Raw genomic sequence first — 16,594 nt, 5'->3', positions numbered from 1 at the left:
GGCTCAGGCAGGCCTTCATGGGAAAGCTTTGACCTTGGCCGAAAGTTCGTCCGTCATCACATGAGACCCTAAGCCAGAGTTACCCACAAGACTAAGTATGTCCTGCTTTCAACCTGAGTCTTGGGATAGTTTAAGGTTTTTTTTTTTTTTTAATATTTATTTGTTTATTTTAAGACACTCTTGCCATGTAGCTCAGGCTAGCCTTAAACTCTTCACAATCCTGACTTAGTTTCCCAGATACTGGGACTACGGTGTGTCGGCCTGGGTATTCCCTCTGTAATCTTGGCAACCCTAGAATGTGCAGCCATTCAGGTTCAGGTTCCCAGGTAAGTATGACAACAGGAGTGTGCCCACAGGCCTGACCCTTGGGGTGATTTTATTTTGTTTATTTATTGTTTGAGACAAGGTTTCTCTGTGTAGCCCTGGCTGTCCTGAACAGTTCTGTAGACCAGGCTAACCATGAACTCATGTTCCCAAGAATTGGCTTGAGTTTTAAGTTTTATTCACCAGCAGATAGGAGAATAACCAGGCATGGCCTGGGGGACCTGGGCTCTGGGAGATGACCATGGTGTTGGCGCCATCCCACAGACCTCCTGTTGTACACAGCGGAATTTTCCGAAGGCCCTTCCCCTCCTTCTAAGCCTCATTAAGCCTCAAAGTGTCCAAAACTGTTATAAAGAACAGGGCACAGAACAGCCTAAAGAGATCTGAAAGAAGAGGCTGATGAGAAAGAAGAAGAGGAAGAGGAGGAAGAAGAAGAAGAAGAAGAAGAAGAAGAAGAAGAAGAAGAAGAAGAAGAAGAAGAAGAAGAAGAAGAAGAAGCAGAGGAAGCAGAGGAAGCAGAAGAAGAAGTAACAAAGCTTTCATAGCCCTGACAGGTCACAGTACCACACCAGATGGCAATGGCGGCACCTCACGCCTTTAGTCCCCGGAGAAGCAGAGGGAGGCAGATCTATGAGTTTAAGGACAGCCTGGTCTATGAAGTGAGTTCCAGGACAGCCAGGGCTACACAGAAAAACACTGTCTCAAGGAAAAAAAAAAAAGACATAATACCAAACACTAAAATGCTGGGGCCTTCTTCCTTGGCAAGACGAGGCCCCCTGCCTCAGTCAGCCACCTGGCTCTCAACCTGGAAATGACTCAGAGTTGGGGGGAGAAGGAGGCGCTGCCCGCTATTGTCAGGAAATTTACAAAGCTCCTGAAAGCATGGAGTCCCTAAGGAACGACCGTGTTATCAGAGAACACGCTGATCCATCTGCCCCTGGGACACTCAAGCTCGTCCATGGTCACTTCAGGCTCCCAGCCAAGTGACATTTATCCAACAGCTGGGCCGGGTACCAGGCTTCCAGGGAAAACAAGAAATGACCTCTGCTATCTGCACATGCAGGCTGGTGGAGACCCCGTTGGCGCTAGTTGAGTCATGTCGATGATGCAGAGAGGAGAAGGCTTGCCCAGGATGTGCCCGGGATTTAGTCCACTGGGCCAAAGGCAGGCCAGGATGGGTGCTCCAGAACAGCATGTATCCGGGCACAGGGGCATGAGAAACCTGAGCATTCCGGGCATGGCCAGTTCTGGGAGAGGATCGGGAAAGAGGGGCCTTGTGAGTCAGGTTGCTGATGCCAGAATGAACTGGAGCTCTAGAAAAATCACCTCTGACTCCGTACCAATGAGCAGCCTGCGTTGGTTCTAACAAAAGTGGCTGAGGCTGGGCAGGCAGGAGGGGCTGAGTCAAAGGGCATGCAACCCACTCAAGGGGACCAGAGGGACTTGACTTCCAGAGTGATGGAAATATTCTAGAACTATATATACAATGTTGTAAACGCTCTAAATGTCACTAATAACGCATTTTAAAGTCAGGCAAAATGGCACACGCATTCAGAGGCAGAGGCGGGAAGATCTCTATGAGTTTGAGGCCCAGTCTGGTCTTACGAGTGAGTTTCAGGACAGCTAGGGTTACATAGTGAGACCCTGCCTCAAAAACAAATAAATACAGGAAAATATTTTAAATAAATTTTAGATTATATTTCTACCACAATTTTTTTTAAGACACCTAATTTGATTGACTATAGAACCTGAAAAATGGAACTCAGGTTCCTGGCTACAGAGGACGCCAGGTGAAAGAAAATGAAGAAAGAAAATGAAGCCTTGGTGCTGAGGGGAGATCTGAAGATCTGACAGACGAAGGAACTGTAGGGCCAGGATTACACCCGAGGTTTGGGGGAGAGATCAGTATGGAATGGAGGCCCTGGAGGCAGGCTGAGGAGGGAGACTGGCTATGGAGAGACTAACCCAGGGGCTCCAGAGACAGGAGTGGGGGTGGGCAGAGTCAGTCTCCCCTGGGAGTGAGGAAGGAAGGCTTACTAGGAAGAGAAAAACTAGGAAGGAACTCCCAGGTCAGAGAAGCCTGCCCTGGGTCTGGGTATGATCTTTTTAGTCAAGGGTAGCAAAAGTTCCAGGATGGAAAAGACTTGGCATCAGGTGGTCTTTGATGACTCCTAAGGGAGCAGAGATTCCAGGCAGGGCGGCCATGGCCAGAGGAAGCGGAGACTGGCCATTCTGAGGCAGCCTCCACGCTCCACCGAGCATGGAAGCAAGTGGGTGGGGGTGGGTGGGTAGCTTGTGTATGATTTTCCTTTCTTTTTTCTGAAAGAACAGTAGCCACCAATTGGGTTTGTCTATGCAGAGAAAGGAACTGGAGAGTAAAATGGAGATTCTCTAAGGCTCTAAGGCGGAGTAAGAAAAGAATGCAGGAATAATTGTAGCCAAGAGGTCCTTATGGTGAGGAGGGATGGGCTCAGGCCCAGGTGGCCCAGCAGGGGCCCTGGAGCGGAGCCAGCAGGATGGGTGGGGAGGCAGATCAGCCAGCAGCCAGGGCTAGGCGGGAAGTCAGGGAGTTCCCTCCAGACCCGCTGTTTTCTAGCTGAAGATGGAGCTGAAGTGATCTCCTGTAACGGAGCGGAGGCGATGCAGTCGGGTGAGAGCTAGGGATGGCCCGGAGGCCTGAGACAGGAGGGGAAAGGGCCGCTTTTGACCTGACTTGCAGAATGCGCAACCTCAAGTAAACTAGTGTAAGACACGCAATTCACATACCCCATTTGGGTGGACCGGCTTGCTTAACCCTGGTGTTGACCCAGCACAGCTGGGTCTCAGTCAAACAGAGCGGGTATCTGAGGGGTCAGCAGGCCTGTCAATGGAGCTGATGCAAAGAGGAAATGCTTCTCTAAACAAGGCAAGAGGCCCTTCTCATCTTAAAGCTGCCATGAGCTCATGCGATTCTTTTGTTCTGTTCTGTACTGGGGATGTCAGCACATTCCCTTGAAAAAGGTACTATGCCAGGTTTGCTTGTTTTTGCTTTTTAAAGATTTATTTATTATTTATACAACATTCTGCCTGCACACCAGATCTTAATATAGATGGCTGTGAGCCATGATGTGGTTGCTGGGAATTGAACTCAGGACCTTTGGAAGAACAGTGAGTGTTCTCAACCCTCTGAGCCATCTCTCCAGTCCCTTGTTGTTTTTGCTCTGTTTTTTTGAGACAAGGTTTATCTGTGTAGCCTTGGCTGTCCTGGAACTTTGTAGACCAGGCTAGCCTCAAATTCAGGGTTCTGCCTGCCTCCGATTTACGAGTGCTGGGGTTTACGAGTGCTCTGATTTACAAGGCGTACACCGCCGCCGCTCCTTCCACTGTTGTATTGTTTCTTGAGACAAGAGCTCACGCATCAAGAGCTGACCTCCTGCCTCCACTTCCTGAATGCAGGGTAACAAGCCTGCACCACCACACCTGGCTTACGGAGAGATAGGGAGGAAACCGAAGGTTTTGCGCATATCCTCCCGGTACAGCTTTCCTGGAGAGATAAAGGGCCTTCTCTGGGAGCCCAAGCGAGGGACCGGCTGCTGTAAACTGTGTGTGTCCCCCACAAGGTTGTACAGTCATCACTTTTGACTTGTTCTGGATCTTTGCCATCTGCTGAGTTTTACTGAGGTCCCTTGGATGGACCCTCCTCAGGCACCCTAATTGTCGCTCCTTTCTTTCCTTTCTTCCCCCCCCCACCTTTGTTTTTCTGAGACAGGGTTTCTCCGTGTAGCCTGGGCTGTCCTGGACTCACTTTGTAGATCAGGCTGGCCTTGAACTCACAGAGATCTGCCTCTGCCTCCCCAAGTGAAGTGCTGGGATTACAGGTGTGTGCCACCAGGCCCGGCTCTGCTGACCTGTCTATATGGTCCCTTTGGTCATCGCAAAGAGAAATCTGCACCCTAAACCCCTAAAAGCAGTTCAAGTGACCTCTAAAGGGGGATCCAATTCCATCCAACTCATCCCTCTTTTTTGTCTCTCTGGACATTGTTTTCAGGCAGCTCTCAACAACTTCAGAGAAATTACAGATCAGCGTAACATCCTTCAGGACAAATGCCATCCTTTGCAGCACTCCAGGACCAGCTCAGACTCCAGCTGAGGACGGGATTTTCTCCCTCCTCAAAGATGGTTGCTGCTTCCCCAACAACAAACCCTAACTGGTTTGAGATGGGGTGCAAAGACACAGAGGCCAGACAAAAATTCAGTCACAAGCCTTCCCCTATGTATGGGCTTTTAGTGTCCTCCCACTCTGGCCCCTCCCCTGACTGCTCCTTATTATCTTCATACTCTCATTTTTATGCTTTGAACTTCAACCTATACCAAAACAAGCCCCCCCAGTGGCCCTCACTGAACAAGAAGCGACAGGGCTCTGACGGGTACAACACAGCCAAAACACCAATCAGATTAAGGAAGATCGGATCTTGGTACAACAAACCATCATCACTTACAAAATCCAATAGATTCCCTGGCTGGTCCTCCAGGCCCACAGAGGACTAGACTCAATGATGGCCACTGTACCTGCCTAGGGAAAGAAGGCTCTTTTTAAGCAAACCAAAATGCCCTACCTAGTACAGGAAAATGCTAACCAATCAAGCAGAGAAAGAGTAGACGAGATTTTCTGCAAGGACACCTGGACCATTTGGGGGCCACTGAACACCCGCTTGGCAGGCCCAATCATTATGGTTGTACTAACTTTGCTCTTGCGGTCCCTGCCTTTTCAGCTTCCTTACCAAGTCCTTCTAACAAAGACCCCAAGTGTTCACCTCCCAAAGGTCATTCAATTCTTCATGGCCAAAGACTACCTCAGAGCCTGGTAGTGCACGCCTTTAATCCCAGCACTCTGGGAGGAAGAGGCAGGCAGATCACTGAATTTGAGTCCAGCCTGGTCTACAAAAGCCAGTCCAGGACAGCCAAGGCTACACAGAGAATCCCTGTTTCAAAAACAAACAAACAAACAAACCAATGAAACCTTATCAGCCCCTATCCCACCTTGAAGGGACCGAGGCATGCCCCTCCCCCACTCCAGCTAGAAGAAGCTCTCCTCTACAACACCACAACCCTGTCCTTTCTTTTTTTTGGGGGGTTGGGGGTGGGGTGGTACGGGGCTTCTCTGTGAAGCCTTGGGTGTCCTGTAACTGGCTTTGTAGACCAGGCTGACCTCAAACTCGCAGAGATCTACCTGCCTCTGCCTCCCGAGTGAGCGCCGGGATTGAAGGTGTACGTCACCACACCCAGCCTCCTTGGCTTTTTCTTTTCAACTTTTCAGATTTGGGATAAATGGTACAATAGCCTCAGGTCATGAGGAATTGAGTCAGGCTAAAATGGGTGACAGCCCCTGGCCACAAAGAATGGCTCAGTCCCAGCCTAACCATTCAGCTCCCCATGCAGAAACAATGTTCCCGGCTATCAAACAGAACCCACCCTGCTCCTAGTCCAGCCACAAAAAATAGCTGCAACTTTCTGATAAACACACACACAAACACACACACACACGTCCCCCAACCCCTCAAAGAGCACTCAACCCTCATCCCTCAAAAAGACTGAGGGCCCCTCCCTGTTCCAATAAAGCAGCTTCAGCCTGTTGTCTGCTTCTCTACCTCGTTTTCCTTACAGCTGACGCCATGCGAAGCAGAGAAAGAGATGGGAGAAGAGTGGGTGCCGTGGAAGACAAGCCATGGGGATCTTGAGAAGCAAGAACCCACTAGGGTTGGCAGGGCAGACTCCAGGCAGGAGATGGGGGAGAGCTTGGGTATGGCTCAGCCCGTAGAGTGCCTGCCTAAAGCCCTGGGTTTGACTCCCAGCCCTGCACAGAGCTGGAGCGGTCTGTGCCTACAATCTCAGCCCTTAGGGACGAAAGCAGGAGGATCAGAAACTCAACGTCATCCTCAGCTACATAGCGAGTTTGAGGTACACGACACCCAGTTCGTGGAAGAGAGCTAGGAGAGCTAAGAGGGCATGGATGAGGTGGGGAGGGAATAGGACAGAAGTTTAAAGGTGGGCTAGGAGGGAATCCCCTTGCTCTTTGTTGTTTCCTAATCCCTGAGGACAAGGCAAATGAGCCAGACCTAATACTCCAATCTCAGCCTCGCCCTACTCCGTGCCTCGGGGTGTGGGGACTGCTTGCGTTTTACAGCAAAGGGAAAGGGGTCCAAGAAACAAGGCAAAACTGGACTTAAAAGAGATGAGTGACACCAGGGATGGTGACATGGAAATCTCAGCACGAGGGATGCTGAGGAAGCAAGAGGAGTTGGGTTCAAAGGCAGTCTGGGCGTAACAGTGGGTTCAAGACTACCTTAGGCTACAGTGTAAGACCCCTGTCTCAAACCAGACTAAGCCAAGCAGAGCAAAACACTAACTCCAGACACAAGTCTGGGTTTCTGGGAGTGGAGAGCGAAGTGCTGGCAATCCCTGACTTTCTAGGCTGAGTCACGTCTTTCTGAGACTCATTGATTCCATCCGTAAGTGGGGACGGCTTAAAGATAAATATACACAGCCTGCCTCCATACATCGACGAGGGAATCGGATGTCTAAGGAAACACAGACTGAGCACAGACTCACAGACTGGCAGCCCTCCCCACCCCGGGGCCACAGCTCCATCCTTTGTTCTTCGCTCAACTCAGCCGGGTCATGTTCTTAGGCTCAAAAGAGCTATAGGGGCCAGCTACCAGCAACGGCAGCACCCCTGGTCTTCTTCACATACTGAAGTGACTTTCGACTGACAAAGTATGTCTTAGAAGAAAGGGGGCCCTGGCACCCGTTTATGGCCCCTTCCTTCAGCCTTCGGAAGTCTGTCCAGTCAACGGTATCTCATTTGTAAATTGAAAGAAAAAAAGAATTTTTTAAAGTTTATAGGTTGGTTTTTTTTTTTTTTGTTTTTTTTTTTGGGGGGGGGAGGAGGGTTGTCTCAGACAGCACCCCATGCGGTTGGTCTGGGCTTCCCTCAAACTTGTGTGTGGCTGAAGCTGCCCTTGATCTCTATGCTTCTGGGTCCGCCTCCCAAGTGCTGGGATTGCAGACACCAGACCCAGCCAAACAAAGAAAAGAACTTGAAAATCAACAGTTGGAGATGTGGGATGGTATAAAAACAGGGTATGACAGAAAGACCACAAACCTGTGAAGACCCACGAAGGTTTGCTTTTTTTAAAATCATCTCCCCAGTTCCAACAAACAGAAACCCACCAAGCATATGATCTAAAACGCTCTCTACAATGCTGTTTCTAAACCAAAAACGCTCTCTACAACGCTGTTTCTAAACCATACCATGAACCTTGACTCAAAACAAGTTTTTGTTCTTTTTTTTTTTTTTTTTTTTTTTTTTTAATGCCAAGACAGAATCCACTTAACTTTTCCTTTGGAATGTTTTTCTTGGTTATTGTAAATACCAACCCCTAGGCAGTCCAAAGTAGTTAAGAAGCTCAGAGAAGACACAGAGAAGGAAGCCACGTTAAAAAACAAAACAACAACAACAACAAAACACCAGGACTTACAGTTTTCCTGAGCCTGGAGGCTTGCATCTGGAAGACAGAAAAAAGAAATCTGTTGATTTCACTAACTTCGAGTCTCGTGAAATTGAAGAGAGAGGTAAGTTATGAACTCACAGAGAAGCAGGGTAAGCAGCAGGGCCGGGGGCATCTTGCCGACTGAGGCCCGCCTCAGCTGCATCCGGAGAGCAAGGCTCTTGCAGACTGAGGCCCACATTATTCCTGCCTTCCGGCCATGCCTCAAGGAGCGGAATCCTCTTCCCGTCGCAGACCAGAAGCCTACTCTGTGAAAAGCAGAGACAGCTCTCTGACAACTTCTCCAGGCACCCACAAAGAGACCAGCCCTGGTACTTGTCAGGTTATGGCGGCCATAGCTGGAAACCAAGAACAATGAGGTCTGGGCTGGCCTGATATCTCCTCAGGAAATGACTGGCATCCGGAGGGACCACAGAATCCAGTGGCTTTGTCTAGAGGAGGAGAAAACAACAACAAGGAAAAAAAAAAAACAACCCAGAAATGACATTTGCCTCAGAGTTCTTGCCTCATCTGGGTTTGGGGACTCCTTCCCCTCATGGGGCGAAGGGTATTTCATTTCCCTCCCTTTGGCCTCCACCCAAAAGTGCTTTTGTGGGATACCCAGTAAGGCCTGCCTGCCTTTCCTGTGGGCCCCCTAGGAGGGTCTGTGTCTGCCTAGTGTAAATCTGAGCCTCCTGTCCCTCCCTGGCTAGCTTTTCTGACGATGTGCAGTATTTGTGAGGAACACTCCGACCAGGACGTTGGAGCTTCAGTAAATTGGGGCTTTCTTCAGCCCCTGCAGTAGGCTGTGATCACTGACTTGGTTTGGCCATACATATGTGAGTGTGTATATATGTAATCCACAGGAGACCCCAGGTGTTTTCTCTGCCCTCCAACCTCCAACCTTTTTGTTTGCTTTTGTTTTTTGTTTATTTGTTTGTTTTGAGATAGGGTGTCTCTGTGTAGCCTTGGCTGTCCTGGATTTACTTAGTGGATCAGGTTGGCCTGGAACTCACAGAGATCCACCTGCCTCTGCCTCCCAAGTGCTGGGATTACAGGCGTGCACCACCATGCCCAGCTTTTCTTTTTTCTTTTTTTTTAACAGCATTTGTTCATTTGTGTATGTGGAAGTGGGGGTAGAACACATGTGTGCCACTATGTGTTTGGTGGGGGGAGGTCAGAGGTCATCCTGTAGGAATTCTCTCCTTCTACCATCTGGGTTCTGGAATCACTATAAATTGGTTCCTTTGGTCCCTTTCACTTTGACGGTTGTAACACTCTCTGGGAAAGAGTCTAGGTTACCCAGCCCTTGCTTACCTCTGTCTAAGAATCACACCACTTCATTCCCTGCTCTAAGCTTTGGTTGCTGGCATGTAAAGTTCCCAGAATGCATCACATACCTTTCCCATTGCTGTTTGCCTGCTGAAGCGTCTTTTCCTCTCCTTTTAGCTGACTAATTGTTACTCACTTTTCCTAACTCATTTCAGACATCGACTTCTCTGGTAACTTCCCCACTTTTTCTCAGCTGAGCTGACTTCCTTCACGCCCCTTCACCTAGACACTTCCTACAGCTTGAGGCAATGGCCTAACCTCCACAAATAGACTGATACCTCCTTGATGGCAGGGGACCTGACTGGGAATCTGTAGAACAAGAAGCATTAGGTGAGGGGCCTGGAGAGATGGCTCAGTGGTTAAAGAACTTCTCTCCTCTGGAGGACCAGAGCTTGGTTCACAATAAGAAAGCTCCAGGGTATGGTAGTGCCTTTAATGCCAGCACTCAGAAGGCAGAGGCAGGCAGATCTCTGTGAGTTCGAGGCCAGCCTGGTCTACAGAGTGAGTTCCAAGATAGCCAAGGCTACACACAGAGAAACCCTGTCTCGAAAAACAAAGCATTAGTCAGAGACCAGGGCTGCTGCTCAGCTGGTAGAGCACTGGCCCAGTATTCAGCCACAGAAATCAGGTGCACGTCTGTAATCTGGTTTGGGAGATGGAGGCAAGAGGTCAGAGGTTAAAGGTCATTCTTTGCTACATAGTGAGTTTAGGGATGGACAGAGCTTCAGAGGATCCTGTCTCAAAACAAACAAAACCACTAGATTCAAGTATGGTGGCACATACCTTTAATTCCAGGATTCTGGGACTGTCCCAAAAGACACCTATAATACAGTATTATGAGACTCTCTCCCCAAAATAATGCAAACACACACACAGAAAACAAAAAACCAAAAACAAACAAACAACAACAACAACAAACAACCACCACCAACAACAAAAACCACAAACAAAAAGCCCCAAGGAGTGTTAGTCTGATGTTTGTCCAGGCTAGCGATGGGAGTTATGGTACTGTTAGAATTTGACTATTTCTGCCTTAATGGTGCTTGCCTGTCTTCTTTCCTTCCTCCTCCCTCCCTCCCTCCCTCCCTTCCTTCTTTCCTTTCTCCTTTCTTCCCTCCCTCCCTCCTTCCTTCCTTCCTTCTTCTTTGTTGTAGGAACAGGATCTCACTTTGCTTTGGCTGGCCTTGAACTCGCTATTTGGAGAAGGCCCTGCTCCCTGATCCTGCTGCTTACACCCAGCATGCATTCACAAGCCCAGCAACCATTTTGTTTCTGAAGTGCCGCCCAGCCAGGGTTTATGCTGCAAGAGTGCGCAGGCCCGAGAGAGTTCTGGTCTCTTCTCTGAGGTTTAAGGACTTAGCTGCTTTGAGCTCACTCCTCACCTAGAATGGGCTCATATGACCATCTACCCGTTGTGCGGATGTGTCAGGAAGTTCCGATAAGAACTAGCATTCTCCGAAGCCACTTATCCGTGAGAGTTCACTGTCAGTCAGCTGGAAACTGGGAACTGGGGAAGGATTCAGGAGCTGAAATTGGGTAGACATGAACCCATACGTCCATATGTCCCAAAGAAGGAAGTGAAAGTGGACAGCGGTACCAAGTGACACAAATTAATACATAAAACAAATACACATATATATTATTTTATTATTATTTCTCTACACAGGATTTCTCTTGTGTAGCCTTGGCCTGTCCTGGACTCGCTTTGTAGACCCGGCGGGCCTCGAACTCACAGAGTTCAAACTCTCACCTGCCTCTGCCTCCCTGATTACAGGCATGAGCCACCACCCGGGTTTTTAATACATGTTTAAAAAGTGGTGAAGCTTCCTCTGTAGGAAACTGCAGAGACTGAGTAAGAACAGGTGTTATGTGACTCATAGGACAGGTTATCTGTGCTTGGCTAAAATCGTCCCGGAGGCAGCCCTTGCTAAACTCTGCAAACACATCTGGAGGGCTCAGGCACAGCCCAATTCTGTACTTCAGAGACCTGCGGTCAGTGGGTCCATGAGCGAAGCTCGTCTTCAGGGAGCCAGCGTCCTGCTTCCTAACGGCTCCGGCTTCCACGCAAACATATCTTCTACAGTGTGTGTGTGTGTGTGTGTGTGTGTGGTCACTTTTTTCCTTTTATTTTCACAATAATAAGAACAGTAGCCAGGGGCATTCTTCCTGGGGACTCTCCTCATTCTTGAGAGCTTATTCTCACTTTCTCTGTATAAATCTGGCATCTCTTCCTTTAAGTGACAGGGAGCTGGAGATAGTTCAGCAGTTAAAGAGTGCTTGTTTGCAGAGGATGCAGGTTCAGTCCCCTGCATTCATGTGTCCAGATTTCCAGTCCCAGGGGATCTGACACCCTCTTCTGACTTCACCCTCTTCTGACTTCACCCTCTTTTGACTTCATGCTGCATATACGTATATGCAGGCAAACACTCAGACACGCTTTTAAAAAAAAAAAAATAATAAGTCTAGAAAAGGCAGGAGGTAGTGATAAATACCTTTAAACCTAGCACTTGGGAGGCAGAGGCAGGAAAATCTCTGTGTTCAAGGCCAGCCTGGTCTACAGAGTGAGTTCCAGGACAGCCAAGGCTACACAGAGAAACCCTGTCTAATACTCTCTTCTAACCAATTAATTAATGGTAACCATACAATGAATGCCATCTCATTTGGCAATAAAGACAGCACCATAATGCAGCACGGTGCTTGTGGATGACCTTGACAACACTAAGATAAGAACTGCGGCAAGCAGGAAGGGCCTCTTCTCTCAGGACCCTGTTTTAGCGGAATGTTTGAAAGAGGCAAATCTCAGGACAGAAAATGGGTTCTTCATTGGCCAACTGGATCTGGAGATTCAGGTGAGGTGTGGGCTTACAATGGGCTGTCGAGGTGATGAAAATAGCATTGTGTGTGGTTTTATAACTCTGCAAATATGTTAACTGCCCGAGTTCCACATGTTGTCTTGTGACTGTAATCCAGCACTGGGAGGCAGAGGTAGGAGGACTGTCTTGAGCTCAGGGCAATCCTTGGCTATATAGTGAGTTCTGTCTAAGCCTGAGCGGCAGAGAGACTCCTCCACAAACAAGTAAAGCAACAACCACTATAAACTAGGCTTTAAACAGGTGAAGGCAGCCAGGCAGTGGTGGCACACACCTCTAATCTCGGTGCTTGGAAGGCAGGTGGATCTCTGTTTGTTTGAGGCCAGCCTGGTCTACAGAGTTCAGGGACAGCCAGGGCTACACTACACCGGTGAACCCTATCTTGGGGGGTTGGGCGGTGACTCAGTAGTCAAGAGCACTAGTCGCTCTTCCAGAGGACTCAGGTTCAATTAATTCCCAGCACCTACATGGCAGCGCGTAAATGTGACTCCATTCCTAACAGATCCGACACCCGCACACAGGTATAACGTGCAGGCGTGACACTAATGCACAGAAAATTAAGGTAAATAATTTAATTTAAAAATAGGGGAAGAGGTAGAAGTGTTATTTTAAAAAATGTTTTTGAGAGGGTGTTTCGCTACGCAGCCCAGGCCGGTATCACACTCCCCTGCTCCCCTGAGTGCTGCCTTTTTTTTTTTTTTAAACACAGGGGCTCATGCAATTCAGGCTAGCCTTGAACTTGTCATGTAACCAAGGATAACTATGAACTCCTGATCTCTCTACTCCTACCTCCAAAGTGCTGGGATTACAAGCATGTGTCAGCACACCCAAGATTTCTTTTTTTCTTTAGAAAAAAAAAAAAAATTTTTTTTTTCCGAGACACATTTTCTCTGTGTAGCCTCGGCTGTTCTGGACTTTGTACACCAGGCTGGCCTCAGACTCACAGCTTCTGCCTCCCAGAATGCTGGGATTACAGGCGTGTGCCACAAGATGCAGCTTCTTCCTTTCTTTCTTAAAGAATTATATGTGTTTATATTATGTGTACGTGTTTTGCCTTTGTGTACATATGTGCGCCACATTCGTGCCCTTTTGGCTGAAGAAGCCAGGAGAGGGTATTGGACTCCCTGGACTAGAATTACAGACAGTTGTGAGCTGCCCTGTGAGAGCTAAAAATAAAATCTGGGCCCTTTGCAAAAGCATTAAATATTCCTAACCGCTGAGCCTCCCCAGGCCCCTGCACCAGCATTAATAACTCTATGGTTTTCCCTATGGCAGCCCAAGGGACTAACCCACACTTAGCGTGACATCCCACAGGGTGGGAGCCGCCTCAGCTTCTCACAGGGAGTGTCACGAACCATGTTATAGGTGGGGCAATCAAGGGCCAGTAGGTGATTCCAACTGGCTCCTCACTGCTGCCTTAGAAAAGCCAGCTAGTTTGAAACGCAACAGTAACTGAACACCCTGAGTAGATGTTAACTCTCCTCAGGGCCTGTCAGGAGCGAAGTCTGTCTCCAGAACACCATGCACAGAAATACCAGACCTTCCCTGGGCTGAAACAATCTGTTTCCCAAAAACATTTCCCTCTCAAGTCAGACAGCACTGGGCGAGGCTGGAGACTGCGAGGGGCCAGGATGCTTCTCCATGACAGGCCTGGAGCCAGTGGTACAGCGGGGAAGCCATGGGACATGGAAGTGGCTCTGGGCCCTGCCCTCCAGAGCTTTGTGGAAGGTTAGTTCATCAGTTGATCTTTCCACACTGAGTCATAGCTTACAGATTGCGTTCCTGCTGGGAGCCCCAAAATAGGAAGGCCCTGTGTGAGAGATGTGAAAAGTTCACGCTCTCTCTCTCTCCCTTCACCTCCAGGCCGTCTGCCTCTGCCTATAGGTCAGTGCTTCTATTACCCTTTTGCCTGCTCGGCTGGTTTTCATTGCTGTTGTTTATTTCCGACATTTATCTCCCTAGAGTCCCGTCTACCACTACAGAGCACCTCCCCGTCCTCCTGCCTGCACCTCCAGCGACGTTATGCCTGGCTCCGAGTGATGTTTTTGACGATTGATTCTATCCTCTGCTTCCTCCCTTCTGGCTTTGAGTCATCCTAAAATTTAATCTCAAAGCCATCAGAACACTAACCCAAGTCATTAATGAACTATTCCACGGGAGAATAAAGAGGTCTCTGTGACACTCTACCAGAGACTTGCCCCAGGCTAACCTTAAGCACAATTCTTTTGTGCCACCAGGTTTTTAAAGACAGTGCCTCGTGCAGAGCAGGCTGGCCTCAAACCCACAAAGGCCTGATCCTCCTGCCTCCACTTCACAAGACATCATGCACAGGATGTTCTGGATGGAGCTGGGGTTTGGTGCATGCTGGGAGCTTTGTGCATGCTAGGCGAGTATGTTTATCAACGGAGCTACACTGCCAGCCCCTTGGTCGAAATCCTTCCGAAACGAAGTTCAGCTAGCTACACACATCCTCCCTGTGGCATGGCATCATTTCCCCCACACTTTCCCAGAAGGGTAATAGGATTTCTCAAGAGGGCATGTTACGTCATCACAGGAGTATGTGTGTGCGTTCTGCTCTCTGTCTGTCTGTGTTGTCTGTGTGTCTGTGCTGTGGTGTATGCACATGTGGAGACCAGAGCTTGACTTTGGGACGTCTTCCTCCACCTCCTGTTTTGAGACAGGCTCATTCACCGAACCTGAAGCTTGTCATTTTGGCTACATTGCCTGGCTAGTGGACCGCCAGGGTTTGCCTGTCTCTGCCTCCCAAGACCTGGGGTTAGAGACAGGTGACGCCACACCAGCTTTTATGTCAGTGCTGAGGATCTGAACTCAGATCCTGATGCTTGCCTGGCAAGCAGTTTACCCGCTGAGCCACATCCCAGCCTGCGTCTTGATGCTTCAATGAAGTAGATGGAGGCTGTTCTTGCTACCATAACAACCACGATGCTATTAACAGTCAGACCGGCTCTGGAGTGATTTCTGTCCTCTGCCTTCCTTCTCTCTTTCCTTTCTGTCTCAGACAAAAGGAAATTTGGTAAAATAAGAGGAAGCCTCTAACTGGTTCATTGCAAGTTTAGGGAGCAGTTTGCCCTGCCAGGAACAGCTTGGGAGAAAATGGCTGCGGTTATCTAGAGGTCAGCAGGGAACCTTGGGTACAAACAGTAACTGGCTGAAGGGACGGGCCGTTGCTACCTTATCGCAGGGTTTTGATCCAGACGTTTAAGTTGGCTGCTGAGCAAATGCTAAATCTACCCAAAGACAAGCTGACGAAAGAGCCACGCCTTCCCTCAAGCCCTCTAGGCACAAGGAAGCTGAAACAGAACTGTTCTAGTGTCTGGGGTTGGGGGGCAGCTCGATGATGAGACACTTGCACAGGAGATATAAGGACCTGAGGAAGAAAGGAGGGAGAGGGAAAAGTGAAAGGAAGGAAGGAAAACAAAAAGAAAAGAGACTGAACCATTAGCCTAAGCTAGGTTTCTTCAAGCTTCTAGCTTTGGAACTCTTTGGCCTCAAGGAGGGGGGCTGGAGAAGGCTGAAGAGCTAGCTTTCTTTCCCAGAAGGTAGGACCTGGCAGTTGCTTGTCCATAGAGATTAGTAAATCCCCAATCTGCAACTTTTGCTTGAGGTAGGGGCAGGAGGATCGGAAGCTGAAGGCCACAGGCTCTGCTACCCAGCACTTGTAAGAGGTGAGGCTGGCATCCAGGAGACCCTATCCCAATATACATCACTGCTCCCCCAACAGTGGTCAGTATCTTGCTAACACCCAGGAAAAGATGGCTGCCACTTCTAAAACCCGGATCACTGGACTGTAATAAGGGCCGGGGAAAAAACAAAAAGCAGAATTCACCAGTTGGGGTACAGAGTAATGGCTGGCTTTACGCTGCCCGTTGACACTAGCTGTCAGTTCTGCAAACCAGCTCGGAGGATGTAGGTGAAATAAAAAAAAAAAAAAAAAAAAGTCCATTAAAATACCAAGAAACGAGTTAGGCTGGCCTGTGATACATAACCGCACCCGGTCTTAAAGATCAGGACTGGGTATGTGGCTCCGTTGGCAGAGTCATATCTAGCAAGCACAAAGCCCTGGGTTCCACCCCGGCCCTTCATAAACTGGGCATAGCAGCTCCAACCTGTGACAGCAGCATTCAGGTTGTCACGAAAGCACGAGGGCCTGGGTTTAGTTCCCAGCACCCACATGAAAAAACGGAGCAGAGTGGGGGAGACAGAGATATGTTGCGTGACACGACTTCTTTTGGGGAGATCACACACACACACACACACACACACCCCTCTAGTCACTCCAGATAGGGAACCAGCCCACAACAGACCAGAGTTCAACTTGGTGACCCATGGGCTTTATTGGAGTTTTTTACAGGAATGTAGGTGAGAGGTTACACGAGCAGAAATGACTCAAAGGCAGCTACATGATCAAAGCCCACCCCAGCACGAGTGACAGCCAAAGGCTTGGACTCTGGAGCACACGGCAGGCAGTGCAACAGGTTGGAAAGTGTCCTTTCCAAGGGACTTCTTAGTCAGGGGAGACCT

The 16,594-nt window shown here is 49.0% G+C and overlaps 1 protein-coding gene across 4 annotated transcripts in view; it reads right to left on the bottom strand.

Moving 5' to 3' along the window:
• Positions 1 to 8,262, bottom strand: part of Pecam1 (platelet and endothelial cell adhesion molecule 1) — a 53,594-nt gene extending 45,332 nt beyond the window's left edge. For 2 of the 4 annotated variants that reach the window (XM_021634288.2, XM_021634289.2), the window contains exons 1-2: positions 7,953 to 8,260; positions 7,842 to 7,868 (exon numbers count right to left, since the gene is read on the bottom strand). In XM_021634288.2, coding sequence (XP_021489963.1) covers positions 7,842 to 7,868; positions 7,953 to 8,052 — 127 coding nt within the window. In that variant the 5' untranslated portion in view covers positions 8,053 to 8,260. Of the gene's footprint in view, positions 1 to 7,841; positions 7,869 to 7,952 lie in introns of all 4 variants that reach the window. The other 2 variants (XM_021634290.2, XM_021634291.2) reach the window with 2 other exon arrangements.
• Positions 8,263 to 16,594: the final 8,332 nt, after the last annotated feature.

Source organism: Meriones unguiculatus, chromosome 7 (genome assembly GCF_030254825.1).
Source record: "Meriones unguiculatus strain TT.TT164.6M chromosome 7, Bangor_MerUng_6.1, whole genome shotgun sequence".
Taxonomy (NCBI): domain Eukaryota; kingdom Metazoa; phylum Chordata; class Mammalia; order Rodentia; family Muridae; genus Meriones; species Meriones unguiculatus.
This window is presented reverse-complemented; position numbering and strand designations above follow the sequence as displayed.